The 13,313-nt window shown below is 36.5% G+C and overlaps 2 protein-coding genes and 1 pseudogene across 5 annotated transcripts; 2 read left to right on the forward strand and 1 right to left on the reverse strand.

The window, feature by feature from the left end:
* Window positions 1-417: 417 nt before the first annotated feature.
* On the forward strand, window positions 418-1,925 carry LOC103330796 (uncharacterized; annotated as a pseudogene). Its single transcript, XR_016127475.1, has one exon. The product of XR_016127475.1 is annotated as an uncharacterized LOC103330796 (transcript).
* Window positions 1,926-4,742: 2,817 nt separating this feature from the next.
* On the forward strand, window positions 4,743-7,988 carry LOC103330790 (transcription termination factor MTERF15, mitochondrial-like). 3 transcript variants are annotated; one of them, XM_089053229.1, is made up of 3 exons: window positions 4,743-6,087; window positions 6,422-6,996; window positions 7,147-7,988. In XM_089053229.1, the coding sequence occupies exon 1, from the start codon at window positions 4,832-4,834 to the stop codon at window positions 6,023-6,025; it is 1,194 nt and encodes a 397-aa protein (XP_088909355.1). In that variant the 5' UTR covers window positions 4,743-4,831; the 3' UTR covers window positions 6,026-6,087; window positions 6,422-6,996; window positions 7,147-7,988. The 3 variants fall into 3 exon arrangements, with proteins under 3 accessions (XP_088909355.1, XP_016649620.2, XP_088909354.1); XM_016794134.2 differs by having other exon boundaries at window positions 4,743-6,996; XM_089053228.1 differs by having other exon boundaries at window positions 4,743-6,996; window positions 7,172-7,988.
* Window positions 7,989-9,112: 1,124 nt separating this feature from the next.
* Window positions 9,113-9,837, reverse strand: LOC103330797 (uncharacterized). The gene has a single exon (XM_008233408.2). The coding sequence runs from the start codon at window positions 9,601-9,603 to the stop codon at window positions 9,220-9,222; it is 384 nt and encodes a 127-aa protein (XP_008231630.2). The 5' UTR covers window positions 9,604-9,837; the 3' UTR covers window positions 9,113-9,219.
* Between the last annotated feature and the right edge of the window lie 3,476 nt (window positions 9,838-13,313).

Raw genomic sequence — 13,313 nt, forward strand, 5'->3', positions numbered from 1 at the left:
TCTCGCAAGCAAGCGTGCGAAGAAGTTAGTATATATAAAGCAAAAGGCAGAGAATGATGAAACATTCAAAATTCCAAAAAAATGTCATTGATTAATTCAACCATTAAGAATTGAAATTATTAATTAAATGAGGATAATATGGTAAATTCACATTTTTCATATTAAAAAAATTAAAATTAAAAAGAAAATCAAATAGTAGGTCCTCATTTTATAGAACATAACTATTCATATTATCATTTCTTAATTCTAAAAATAAAATAAAAAATAAAACCAATTGACACACAAGGGGCTAGTTTATATTAAAATAAAAATAAAAGATGAAAGTACCCATATCAACACTAAAAAACTGAAAGTTTTTGGGAAACCTATATCAAGTTTTTCCTCTTTTTTTTTTTTTTTTTCAGTCCAATAAAAGAAAAAAGGGGTCCTGTTTTTATTAGATTCTCTTTTCGGGGCAACGTTATCTGCGACTGCGATACATCAGTAGCTCAGCTGACGATTTCAGTTCTCTTTTCTAAAGAAATCTTCGAATTGAAATTGAGACATCTAACATGGTACCGCTCTACAGTTTGAAGAACCTTAGATTGGATTGTTCAATATTTTATTGTACATTTGCTTCCAAAACCAAAAGATTTATTGTTGGAGAGCTAAAACCCTCGCAATTTTCTCTTCAAAATCAGTTACTTTACAGACCCATCACCACTGAAATATCAGAAAATCCAAACAATTTCACAGTCGCTTACCTCATAAACTCATGTGGCTTGTCGCCGGAAGGTGCGATTTCAGCAGCCAAGTGGGTCGAGTTGCAGTCCCCAGAGAGAGCAGACTCTGTTTTGGCCCTTTTGAGAAACCATGGACTCTCTGGAATCCAGATCTCCAAGCTGGTGAGGTCGCGTCCACAACTTCTTTTAGCCAATCCTGAGAAAACCCTTTTGCCCAAGCTTGCGTTTTTCAGCTCTCTTGGAATTTCAAGGCAGGACCTTGCAAAAACTCTGGCTTTTAATCCGAAGCTTTTGTCACGAAGCTTGAAGAAACAGATCATACCCACGTACAATTTCCTTAGGAGTCTGGTTTCTGAGAAAAAGCTTGTTGCTATTTTCAAGCACAACTCGTGTATTTTCGTGGAAAGCAACTGCAATGTGTTGGCAAATATTGGACTTCTGAGAGAATTGGGTATGCCCCAATCATGCATTTCTATGTTGCTAGCTCACTACACTACCGCTTTGATGATAAATCCTGAAAATTTTGGTCAACTTGTGGGTGAGGTTAGGGAAATGGGATTTAATCTGGAAAAGTCGACTTCAGTGAATGCAATGCGTGCATTGTGTGGTAAAAATAAGCTGATATGGAATCGAAGTCGAGAAGTTTTGAGGGGTGGGGTTGGTCTGAGGATGATGTTCTCTCTGCTTTCAGGAAGAACCCGCAGTTTATGATTGTGTCAGAGAAGAAACTACTGCAGGCGATGGACCTTTTAGTGAATAAGATGGGATGGCCATCAGAAATGATTGCCAAATATCCAGTGGTACTGAGCCTCAGTTTGGAGAGGAGACTTATTCCAAGGTGTTCGGTTGTTAAAGTTCTATTGTCGAAAGGATTGGTAAATGAAAACTTGAATTTAGGTTCTGTGTTGCTTCCTGCAGAGGAGGAGTTCTTGGGGAGGTTTGTAACCGGATATCTCAAAGAAGTACCGCAATTGTGGGATGTGTATCAAGGGAAAGTGGATATCCAGGATGTATGATATTGATACCTTGAAATGGCTGAGCTTGTGTATAGACTTAACCCCCTGAATATCCAGGTTTGTAACCATCACTCACATGTATTAGCTTGCTTTTGGCACAATATTAGAAGGTCGTCTTGTACCCCAGAAATTTTCCCAACGTGTTATTAAATTCTGCTGGAAGTAAATTCATTTGTTCACTTTTCTACTTCATAGCCTGGCTGCTTTTAGTTATATATACTTTCTTATTAGATGACTTGCTTAAAGTTTGCCTTCCCACGGTGGTGTTGCCAATCTCCTGCAGTTTATACATGAACATTGGTTAGCCTTGAAAATTGTTTTCATAGAATACACACATATATTGCTTTTATTCGGAATTTAATCTCGTCCATTTTTGAAGTTATAACATATCAATAGCTGTCAGCACTTTATCCCTTGCTCTGATGAAAGAAAAAGCAGCTTGAAGAATCAATTATCTCTTCTTCTTCTTCTTCTTCTTCTTTTTTTCCCTTCTTTTTTGGTTTTTGGGGGAGGGGTGGGGCGGCATGGTGGGGGTTATGATTGAAGAAGTAGTATTTGAGATGAGCTGTGTGTACTTCAGTCAGTTTAGTCTCTGATTGGTATGATTCATGAACATTGACGTTGTAAATAGGAACGCTAGTCATGGACAGGATGTATCTGCATTCTGCACAAAGCGTCTTAGACAGTAATGATGTATGACTCTTTCTTTTCTTCCTTTTCCTTTTAGCATACCATCTTTTAGCTTTTTCCACTTGGTGCAATTGCAAAAATTGTATTAGTTCATGAAGCTGAGGCATTGTGGAGCAATTGTGGAGGACATCAGTCCTTTCTCCAGCACAAGTTTTTGTGTATGGTATGGTGGTAAGACAAATTGTTGTTGATACCTTTATTATGTGTTCCAACTTGATCAATGTCAATTTTGTTTTGCTAAATCCTAAATACAAATTAGCTTCAAAATGATATCCCAAATCCAAACTGATAGGTTGAATGTGATTATGTGAAAAGTCAAATTGTTGTTGATATGGTGGTAAGACAAATTATTGTTGATCTTGATACCTTTATTACGCACCTTAATTGCACATAGTAAATTTGCTGCTCTCATGTTTCAAGTGTCCATGCTTGATCATTTTATATATACTGTGCATATAAAATATTTAGAGCTCAGTCTTATACTTTGCCCTTGAGGATGTGAATTTTTGTGCCCCCCTTTCTAGAATACAATTGGAGAATTTCCTGTTGTGGTGGAGTTGCCTTCCATAATCTGGAAAATCCTTAGAACCTGAAACTAGAAGGTGAGTTCCATCAGTTAGGATAAAAAGAGAGGAGTGGTTGCTGAAAGCATGAGCTTGTAACAGAGAAAAACTTAGCTGTAACCGGTTCACACAAGTTTTTCTCCTTGCGATGACATGATGTATATACATAGCGAGACTAGAGGGCCATCACATGTAGTGTTAACTGGTTATGTATTGTGGCAATTGCGCCTTTGTTTTCGATTACAAGTGATGATTGTGACCTAAACATGAATTCGTGTGTCAAATATTTTAGAGGTATGTAGGAGATTCTTCATTGTTGTTCAAATTGAAATTGCTGGTTTGTACAAAAAGAGTTGCCCCTAATGTGTGTGGCAGGTGTAACTTGCCAAATGTAGGAAGTACCGTACAACTATCCAACGAGCAAACGCAAGATCACTATCCAACGTTCTGCAAGATGTGTGTGCCACTTTCCTGTACCTCCATTTCCCTAAAAAGCTTCCAAAAAAAAGTTCCAAAGTCTTCTAACTCCTCCAATAAAATATAAATAGACTTGAACGATTCCAAAAATTACAAAATCTCCAAAGTTTTCAACTTAACACCACTTTGAGCCAAAAAAAATTCTTTTTCACCTGGCTCCAACTAAAATTTCAAATATTTTATGTGGCTTACATTTCACCTGAGCCCTTGGTCTTGAGGACGTGATGCATCAAAAAGGCAACTTTTATAGCCAACCCTCTAGCCGTGACCTGAGAACGTGCACCGAAGTTGAGTCTCATGGTGGCATGTTCGTGGTATGTGGTGGTGACCGGAGGAGGCTTCTAACAGTAGGATGTTTTGAGGTGATCTGATGAACCTCACCCGTTTTATATTTTCTAGCAATTGCCATTGAAGAAATCGTGGTTGAGTCTTCGAAATTCACTCTCAAGGAAAGGAAATGTTGGGAACTATTACGTAAAAAGTAGGAAAGTTTCTTTTGGGTAAAGGGTTCCTCCATAAACCCCAAAACTACCAATTTTCGTTAGCTTTTCTTGGTTTTTCGCCTCTTATCCATATCAAATTGAGTTACTTATGAGGCCTAAGTAGGGAATACTAGCGTCCTAAAACATATGGAAGAAAGAGAGATTGTTACGAGATTCATGTTAGTAGTAGTTGTTTCATATGCAAGCAACACTTAACCTACTTCCAAATGATGCTATGTTTGGGATATGAGTACAATAAATGAAACTGCTCTCAAATCGCAATGATCCCATTTGTTGGAGGAATGCTAACTCCCAAATCGAGAATAACTTCTACGTAACGAGGATGCTATTATAACAGTATTTTAAGTTAATCACACATTTTTTTGTAAAAAATATAAACACATAATAATGTGTCGGAAAAATATAAACATATAAGAGCGCGTGATTTAAAACCCAAAGAATGACGTTTACTACGGTTGAGGTCACGGTTTTGGTTAAAACCCCTTGAACCCCTGTTTTAGATAAAAAAAAATACAAATTTATAAATAAACCCAATCCTAGACATGTATTTATAAAAAAATCCAAGCACTATTTAAACATAGAAACACACCCAAAATCAACCCCAAAGTCAACTTTTTGGGTGTGTTTATAAATGGGTTTTGAGTGTGTGTAATGATGGATTTTGGGTGTGTCTATATGTTTAAATAATACTTGAATTTTTTTATAATTTCAACCTCCATTTTAGATGTTTTAGTGAAACTCCCTAAAAAAAACCCTTCTCGTTCAAAAAGTTAAAATAAACCCTTTGGACCGAAGACCCGCTAGGATTTTAGAAAACAAATTGTTCATCTTCTTCATCGTTTTACAGGGCCACATCTATCATGGTTCTGCTCTTCAAATTGAAGAACCTCAGATTGGGTTGTTCATTATTTTCTTGCACATTTGCTTGCAAAACTAGAAGCTTTGTGGTTGGAGACCTAAAACCCTCACATTTCACTCTTCATCCTCAGTTTATTTGCAGATACTTCACCACCGAAATCTCACCAACCCAAAACGATTTCACAGTCACTTACCTCATAAACTCATGTGGGTTGTCCCCAGAAGATGCAATTTCAGCGTCCAAGATGGTCAAGTTGAAAGCCCCAGACAGAGCAGACTCTGTTTTGGCCCTTCTGAGAAGCCATGGCCTCTCTCAACCCCAAATCTCAAAGGTTGTCAAGTGTTGCCCAAGAGTTCTTTCATCCTGTCCCGAGAAAACCCTTTCGCCCAAGCTTCAGTTTTTCAGCTCTGTCGGAGTTTCAAGGGAGGACCTTGCAAGATCTGTGGCCACTAATCCATTGCTCTTGACAGTAAGCTTGAGGGAACGGATTGAACCCACTTATAATTTCCTTAGGAGTATGATTTCTGAGAAAAATATTGTTACTGTTTTCAAGCGCCGGTCGCGGGTTTTCTTGGGCAATCACTGCAACGATGTGGTGCTAAATATTGGGCTTTTGAGAGAACTGGGTATGCCTCAATCTTCCATTTCTGTGTTACTATCTCATTACGTTCATGTTGTGATGCACGAGCATAACAAGTTTGGTGAAGTTGTGGGTGAGGTTAAGGAAATGGGATTTAATCTGGAAAGTTCGAATTTTGTGTTTGCACTAAACGCATTGTGTGGTAAGAACAGTAAGTCAATATGGAAACGCAGTCGTGAAGTTTATATGAGGTGGGGTTGGTCTGAGAATGATGTTCTTTCTGCTTTCAGGAAAAATCCGGAGTTTATGATTATGTCGGAGAAGAAAATAATGCGAGTAATGGAATTTTTAGTGAACAAGATGGGATGGCCGTCAGGGATGATTGCCAAATACCCGTGGGTTACGCGTCACAGTTTGGAGAAGAGAATAATCCCAAGGTGTTTGGTTGTTAAGGTTTTGTGGTTGAAAGGTTTGATAGATGAAAACTTGACTTTGGGATATGTGATTCAACCTGACGAGAAGCTCTTCGTGGAGAGGTTTGTGACCAAATATCAAAATGAAGTACCTCAGTTGTGGAATGTGTACCAAGGGAAAGTTGAAATCGAGGATGTTTGATTTTGATACGTTGATGCTTCATCACTCACGTGTATCAGATTGCTTCTGCACAATATTATAAGGTTGCCCATAAGTAAATTTATTGTTTGGTCGCATACTCAATTTCTAGCTGATTACATTTATGTGTACTTTGTTATTAGAAGACCTGGTTGGGTTGGCCTAGCTGCTTTAATTTATATGTACTTTCTTATTAGAATACCTGCTTGACTTGGCCTGCTCCCTTTGGCGTCACCAATCTCTTGCATTTTGTGTTCTTGAGTTTGGTTAGCCTCAAAGTTCATTGCATTACACATATCTTGCATCCATTGTGGTTCAATCAAATTATGAGATATCAACGGTTGTCAGTGCTTTACTCCCGGCTTTGTTAATGATGTCCTCCACTTGGTTGATTTGTAGGGGACCAGATCAATAAGGCATTAAAGCTCTGGGTGTGAGCCTTTTCTGATGAGAATTTAATGGTGAGGAACACAATATATTCAGTGCTTGTGGCTGTTGATTGGGTTTTTTAAGTTTAAAAACCCGAGTTTGATGGGATGTGTAATGAAGGGTGATCTGGAAATTGGTATCTTTCGGGATGAATATATTCAGTAAGCTGCTGGAGGTTTGCTGATCTCAAGAGAATGTTAGTTTTGTGGTATGACTTCATTTTTTTGTTTTAGACATCTTGGCATGCATGCCATTTAGATTCATTTAGTGCTCCAAGCCATGAGGATATGAGTGCCTGAATCTGATTTTCCAGATGTTACTAGTCAGTACAGGCCTATTTCAGAAGTGTAAACATGTGCAATGTCACTGCCAAGAAAATGAAAAATTGACTTGCAATGCTTTTACCCAATTCTGGATTTGATTCCCGTGGGCAATAGACAATCTGAAGGTTGAGTCTCATTGCAATGATCTTTTCTTTTTCCTAAGATCGCATACGTTTAGCGCAGACAACAACTTATGTAATCAGTTGAGAAATATAACAGCAGGTATATCTGCACCGCTTTATTAATTTTCAAATGGTTGGCACCTTGTAATACTTCTTACAGTGGAAGTCACCTTGTCATGATTCAGTAACGTGTTATAAACATGTTTTGTTCCTTATTTGAAAATATGTGCCTTTATTGCTTATGATGCAGATTGTGACTTTGCCCTAATTTGCAGACACTGAATTCTTTGCCTTGCATATCAATTGGAGGTGCATGTATTCTTATGTCTTTCTTTGAATTTGTCACGTTCTTCAAGTATTGCTGTCTACACTTATCAGTAGACTACATGTCTACGCTTATTAAAGTTGTCTAGAATGGATTTGGAGAAGTTTCTGTATGGAGAGGATTTTCCATTCAATGCTCAGAATTTGGAAAATGCTAATAAGATTTTGAATCAGAACATGTAAGGTCTTGAAGCTAAAATGAAGGTGACTGAATCATCAGCTGGAGACTTGCTCTTGATAGGTAGTATTGCTTTTCTGTGGGGCCATGAGCTTCTAATTTCACAAGGCTATCTACTTGGCCATGTGGCATGGACAAGGTGAGGCTCCAAGGATTCTTATCTGCATTGAGTAGTTTGGAGATGCTGTAATGTAGTGGTAGGGTTCATGTGACTTGAATTATCTTCATGGAGGAGGGGGAAGTTGGGTTAAGGCAACATAGGTCGCCTTTGGAAGCGTAGCTGCATTCTTATTGCGTGCTACAGAAATGTACAACCATCTGTACTATGCATCCAGCCTAAAGCAGACTCTTTGCATTTGTACATATGAATATAGATCAAGTCAAAAGCAGACATCATCCTTAGTAGACACAATAAGAGATATACACTCTGACTTGTGTGGTATCGGATGTTTTTAAATTTCGAATTTGCAATGGCATGGATGTAATGCCCTGATTACTGGTTTTATGACTTCTTGAATTGATGTTATTTCCTTCCTGCATATATTACACACTTTTGTAACATCTTCCTAGACAACTTTCTCTTTCTTTAAGGTGGTCTGTCGTTGAAATAGATTGAGGAATATGCGATGTTATTTTAGTGTAGTTCTAATGAATTTGGTGGATGCTTAGATGAGCCTGTTCAACCTATATACTGGTAATAGGGATCCTACTAATGTGTATGAACGCGTATGTACGTATATTTACATATTGATTTTCAAGCTTTATTGAATCTAAACTAATTGTTTTGGGATGAGCTGTATTCTTGAATCATGTTAGTCATGGACAGGATGTACCTGCAAATAAAGGAGTTCATTTTCATTCCACTTTCTTCTTTTGCCTCGTAGAATACCTTATTTGAGCTTTCCACAAGTTTTACGCATGGTGCAGTAACCGCAGGATGTCGTTTGTTGATGCATTAACTTTTAATTCCAACTTGATCAAGATCAATTTGGTTTTGCTAATACCTAAATGCGAATAATCTTCAACCCTGGACGAAAGTCATATTGAGTTGGGTGAACCACATAAGATTATGACCTGTTGATCCGATTTTGGGCATCAAACATAAACTTACACCCATCCAGAGATAAATTTAGGCTAATGATTTCAGCACTCAATTTTAGTCTCATGTACTCCTCTCGTAAGTGCTGAAAAGAATTATAAAATATTCAGTTTGAAGCGCACACGGCTAAAAGAGCAGTGTGAAAATCACTACAACCCTTAAAAGACACAGGCATGTTTTCCTAACTTGCATAACCACTAGCTTATCACACTCTACTTATCTTATCAAATTTATTTACCAAATTAACTTTTATTTCAACAAATATCAAAATGTTACAGTACGCATCTCTTGCCAGAACAAATGGTCTCATTAAGCTTTCGCATGAAAGTTGACCACTGTCGACTGTCGATCTTATATATGTAGATAGTACATTGGTTTTGTTTTTTCTTTTTTTATGGGTCTAAAATACTGCTTCGCTTTTCACTCGCAAGTACATTCCTTTTTCTTTCTTTTTCTTTTTTTTTTTTCAGTTGTAGGTTAGTTTCACTTGGTATGATTGACAAAAACATTGCAACTGCCACAACTGAATTTTGCCTCCTTGCATTTGGCAGCTGCAGCAAGCATTCCCTTTAGAAACATAACAAAGTAAGCCATGCACAAATTTGAACTCTGGGATTAGATAAACCATATATAAACTAGCATTAATAAAAGAAAATTATGTGTATACATATATATATATATGTATATATGGCTAATTACAAATATATTACTAACTATAAAATTCAAATTTGATCAAAGTTTCTGAGCACATCCAACTCGAAATGCCCAGAAAACGGTTCGAACAAAGCATCGGAGCAATTCGGAAACTCAAAAAACGAATTCGAGAAAGGAAGCTGAGGCAACAACCCGTGATCATGATCCACACCCTTCAATTGTTGCTCATGAGTAAACTCATGAACATTTTGATAATGGGCACCTTTGGTCTCCATGAAACGCTCAGCATCAGAGTCTCTACCAGTAAGCTCCTGGACAAGAGCCCTAAACTTAGATGCACTTGTCTTCACCTTCATAGGGCTTGATATGTACACAACCTTCACACCCTTTGATTTGCTTCTCTTTCTCTGTTTGGGGGGACTCTTCATGTGGTTCTCACTAAGCACATCCATTACCAGAAATTATCAAACACCTTTGAAGTTCAATGTGTACAAAAAAAAAAGTGTGTCTAAGAAAGTGTGGGCAGAGGTGGGCACGAATTGTGAGGGCCAATTTTCCCTAGGCTTGCATAAGCATATATAAGGTACGGATAAAGACTTTTGGGGTCTCCTGGGTGTTTCTAGGAAGGAGAGGATGGAAGAAAAATGCAGGGGTTTGATTCATGAAATTGGAAAAATGGAAAGTATAGAAGATTCTTGTAAAGATACTTACATGACCCGCATGCTTTTAGATATTTTGTGCCACCTGGCGTTTTTCATAAATAATTTAATATACGAAATAATTTTTCAGTTAGACAGTAATACCTTCATATTATATTAGTAGGTTTATCACGTTTGGACGTGTGTGAATTTGTTTATATTATTATGTAAATATGAATATATTATAGCTATTTTATAGTAATTATGTTGTCTATTCATGTTATAACGAGTTGATTAATAACAATACGTGTCAGTATTCCAGTACCACGTAATAATCTCTTAAGATATACGGTATAACTTAAGGCTTGATTTATTATTAAGGCAGGGTTTCAACGTAACAAAGCAAACTCAGCAAGTCTGGATAACACTCACGTGCGCAGCCTCCTATGACTTGAATGAAAATTTGGTTTCGTGGAGTGTTGGAAACTCAGACGTGGCTGTGAGGTATTGGTTAAAGATAATAGGGTCGGCTTGTGGAATTTGTGGTGGGTTATAAATTGACCAATTAACTTGGGGTATGGTTATCTATCACATGTGTTAAAAATACCAATGATGATGGGGTGTGGGTTTCTCCTAATCCTCAGGATAAGATCTGATGAATATAGTTTTACTATTTTATTTACAAAGATATTATAAATGTGAACTCCGATGCAAGGAGACTGGCATTTCACTTTGTTCAAATGGAGAGAGACTTTCATGTAACGGGAATAATACTTTTGTTATTCCCACCAATAAAGACAATAATACACAAGATAACCTTTTATATATCATCAGTATTATTAATCGAAATAGCAAAACAGTGGTATTCTGTTACAATAAAATAGTTCTAGTTTAATGGGACACCTTGTCAGATGTCTTCTGCCTTACTTTAACGACTCAAAATTGCCAACTACTAAAGCAATGTACTTGTAACTTTATAGAGAAAAATGTACCTTCAGAAATCATTTCTACTTTGTATTCTTCTTCATCTTGCTATGGTGATTAGATACCTACTTGGTTATTCTATTCTGAAAAAAATTGAGAAAATATTAGGGAGTTTCACTAAAACACCCAAAATGGGGGTTGAAATTATAAAAAAACCCAAGCACTATTTAAACATATAAACACACCCAAAACCCATCATTACACACACTCAAAACCCATTTATATAAACACACCAAAAAAGTTGACTTTGGGGTTAATTTTGGGTGTGTTTCTATGTTTAAATAGTGCTTGGGTTTTTTTATAAATACATGTCTAGGATTGGGTTTATTTATAAATTAGTAAAAATATTATTCAACCAATATCACATTAAGAAATCATTCCTACTTTTGTTGCCAACACCACCCATCTAGAAGACTATTTATTTGTTCCTTTCTAGAAATTTCTTAATTTATTCACATATATTTCTCTTTGGATATGATGGTTTTTTCTTTTGAATTTCTTTCAAGGGATGTTTTTCAACTTTTTTTTTTTTTGGGTTATTTATCTATTAAGAAAAAACATATGTTCACACGTATGGTGCAACGTCATGAGACCACGTGGAAAAAACACAACCACTCAATCATAGATGGATGATGATTATGAATATTTTTATCAAGTAGTATAATGATTGTATGTGAAATGAAGTCATGTTGGAGATCATCGTGGCTTGACCTTCGAGAAATACATCGTATATGCAACTTGCAAGTTATCTCTCAAAACTCCACTGTCAAGTCACCCACCACCATTTTCAACAGGGTCCATTTCCAAAAGAACCCTTTTGTATTTGTTCTTTTAAAAAACTAGTGATTTTATTATTTATTATATACAGTAGGATGCTGAAAATACATGAATCTAGGTCATCGTAAGAGAAAACTTTGTACATCTCTCTTCTACTACTTGGGACCACCGGCTAGATTGCAGCCGTGATTGTGCTTCATTATTATTTCTCATACGAACAAACGACATGCTTATACTTTATGGTATCTTAAAAAAGAATTCTTAGACCTGTGACTTTGATAATGGATTCTCCCAAATCCTCGCCTCTTTTCTCTCGAAAATCCCTCTTAGAGCCGTTTTCACTTTGAGGGGGAGGAATGTTAAGATAGGAAGATTGAAAAGAAATATAGAGCAAAGAGAAAAGAAATAAAGCTGAGAGAGAGCCTTGTTCACATGTCCTAACTTCTCTAACCTTCTCTTATCAATACTAACAGTTTTCCTAACTGCCTAACAGGTCTAACAATATCTCAACAGGTTTATTATTTAATCTTCTGACACGTGGCATCACTAGGACCATTGATATCTTTACAAGGAAGCCACTATTCTTCCTCCCTTCTCCCCTATTCTCTTCCCCCTTTTCTTCACTCCTCATTTTCAAAGACAAAATGTTTTCCCTATTTGTCTTCGTTTTGTTATTATTTTCCTCTAACCATCACAGTCAAGTGCATCTCAACGTTGAATATCCACCTGCATTTCGGCATCGTATCTCCACCACCATCCTTTTGGCGGTTTCGTTATCAATAAGTCTTGGAAAGAGACTCTTTGGGTTCTCTATCTAGTTTTCATTTCTCCTTTTGTGAGAGCTTTCACATTTTCTTTGTAAGAGCTTTTCATCTTTTTTTGTGTGAAATTTTCATCTCTCCTTTGTGAGAGCTTTACTTGTATTATTATGGCTTGGTTTTTTCAACCTTTATCTCTTTTTGATTATTCTGAGTTTACAATCTTAGTTGGGACGTCTATACCAGAGTTTCTTCGATTATGTGTGATAGTTAATGGAGGCGTTGTTTACCAAATTGTCATAATTTTGATATTAGAATGTTGCGTTATTGTAATGACTTTTTGTGGCTATTTGTTTATATTGGCCTTTTGTGCATAGTTTCTTTATGGGTTTTTTGGCTCTATGAATTATGAATGCAATTTACTTATTATTATGAATTTCTTAACTAAAATATATATATATATATATATATAGTCCCTATTGAGGGACGCCCTTAGGGTACCCTACAATTTTTTTCCCAATAATCCAAACCATCTATTTTTTAGGTCTTCATTCATAGATCACCCTTACAAAAAATTAGACAAATCGGAAACCATTTCAACATCCAATTGTCTTACAAAATCAATGAACACAGTGCTTCAATAAAGTACTAAAATTTCAATAACTCAAATGAGTGGTCAAATGATATAGGATTCAAGTAATTTTTTGTAGAGATGATCTTTGAATGAGTATCTACAAAATAGACGGTTTGGATTAGTGAAATATAATCCGGAGTGGGGCCTACAAGGGGTCCTCAAATAAGCTTATTTGAGAGACACCCTTCTAGGGCTTACTCTGCATTGTATTTCACTAATCGAAACAGTCTATTCTTTAGATAATCATTCAAAGATCATCTCTATAAAAAAAATCACTTGAATCGATATCATTTGACCACCCAACTGAGTTATTGAAATTTTAGTACTTTCTTGAAGCACCTTGTTCGTTGATTTTGTAGGACATAATTTGA

The sequence above is a fragment of the Prunus mume genome, linkage group LG5 (assembly GCF_029339155.1).
Source record: "Prunus mume cultivar Tortuosa linkage group LG5, ASM2933915v1, whole genome shotgun sequence".
Taxonomy (NCBI): Eukaryota; Viridiplantae; Streptophyta; class Magnoliopsida; order Rosales; family Rosaceae; genus Prunus; species Prunus mume.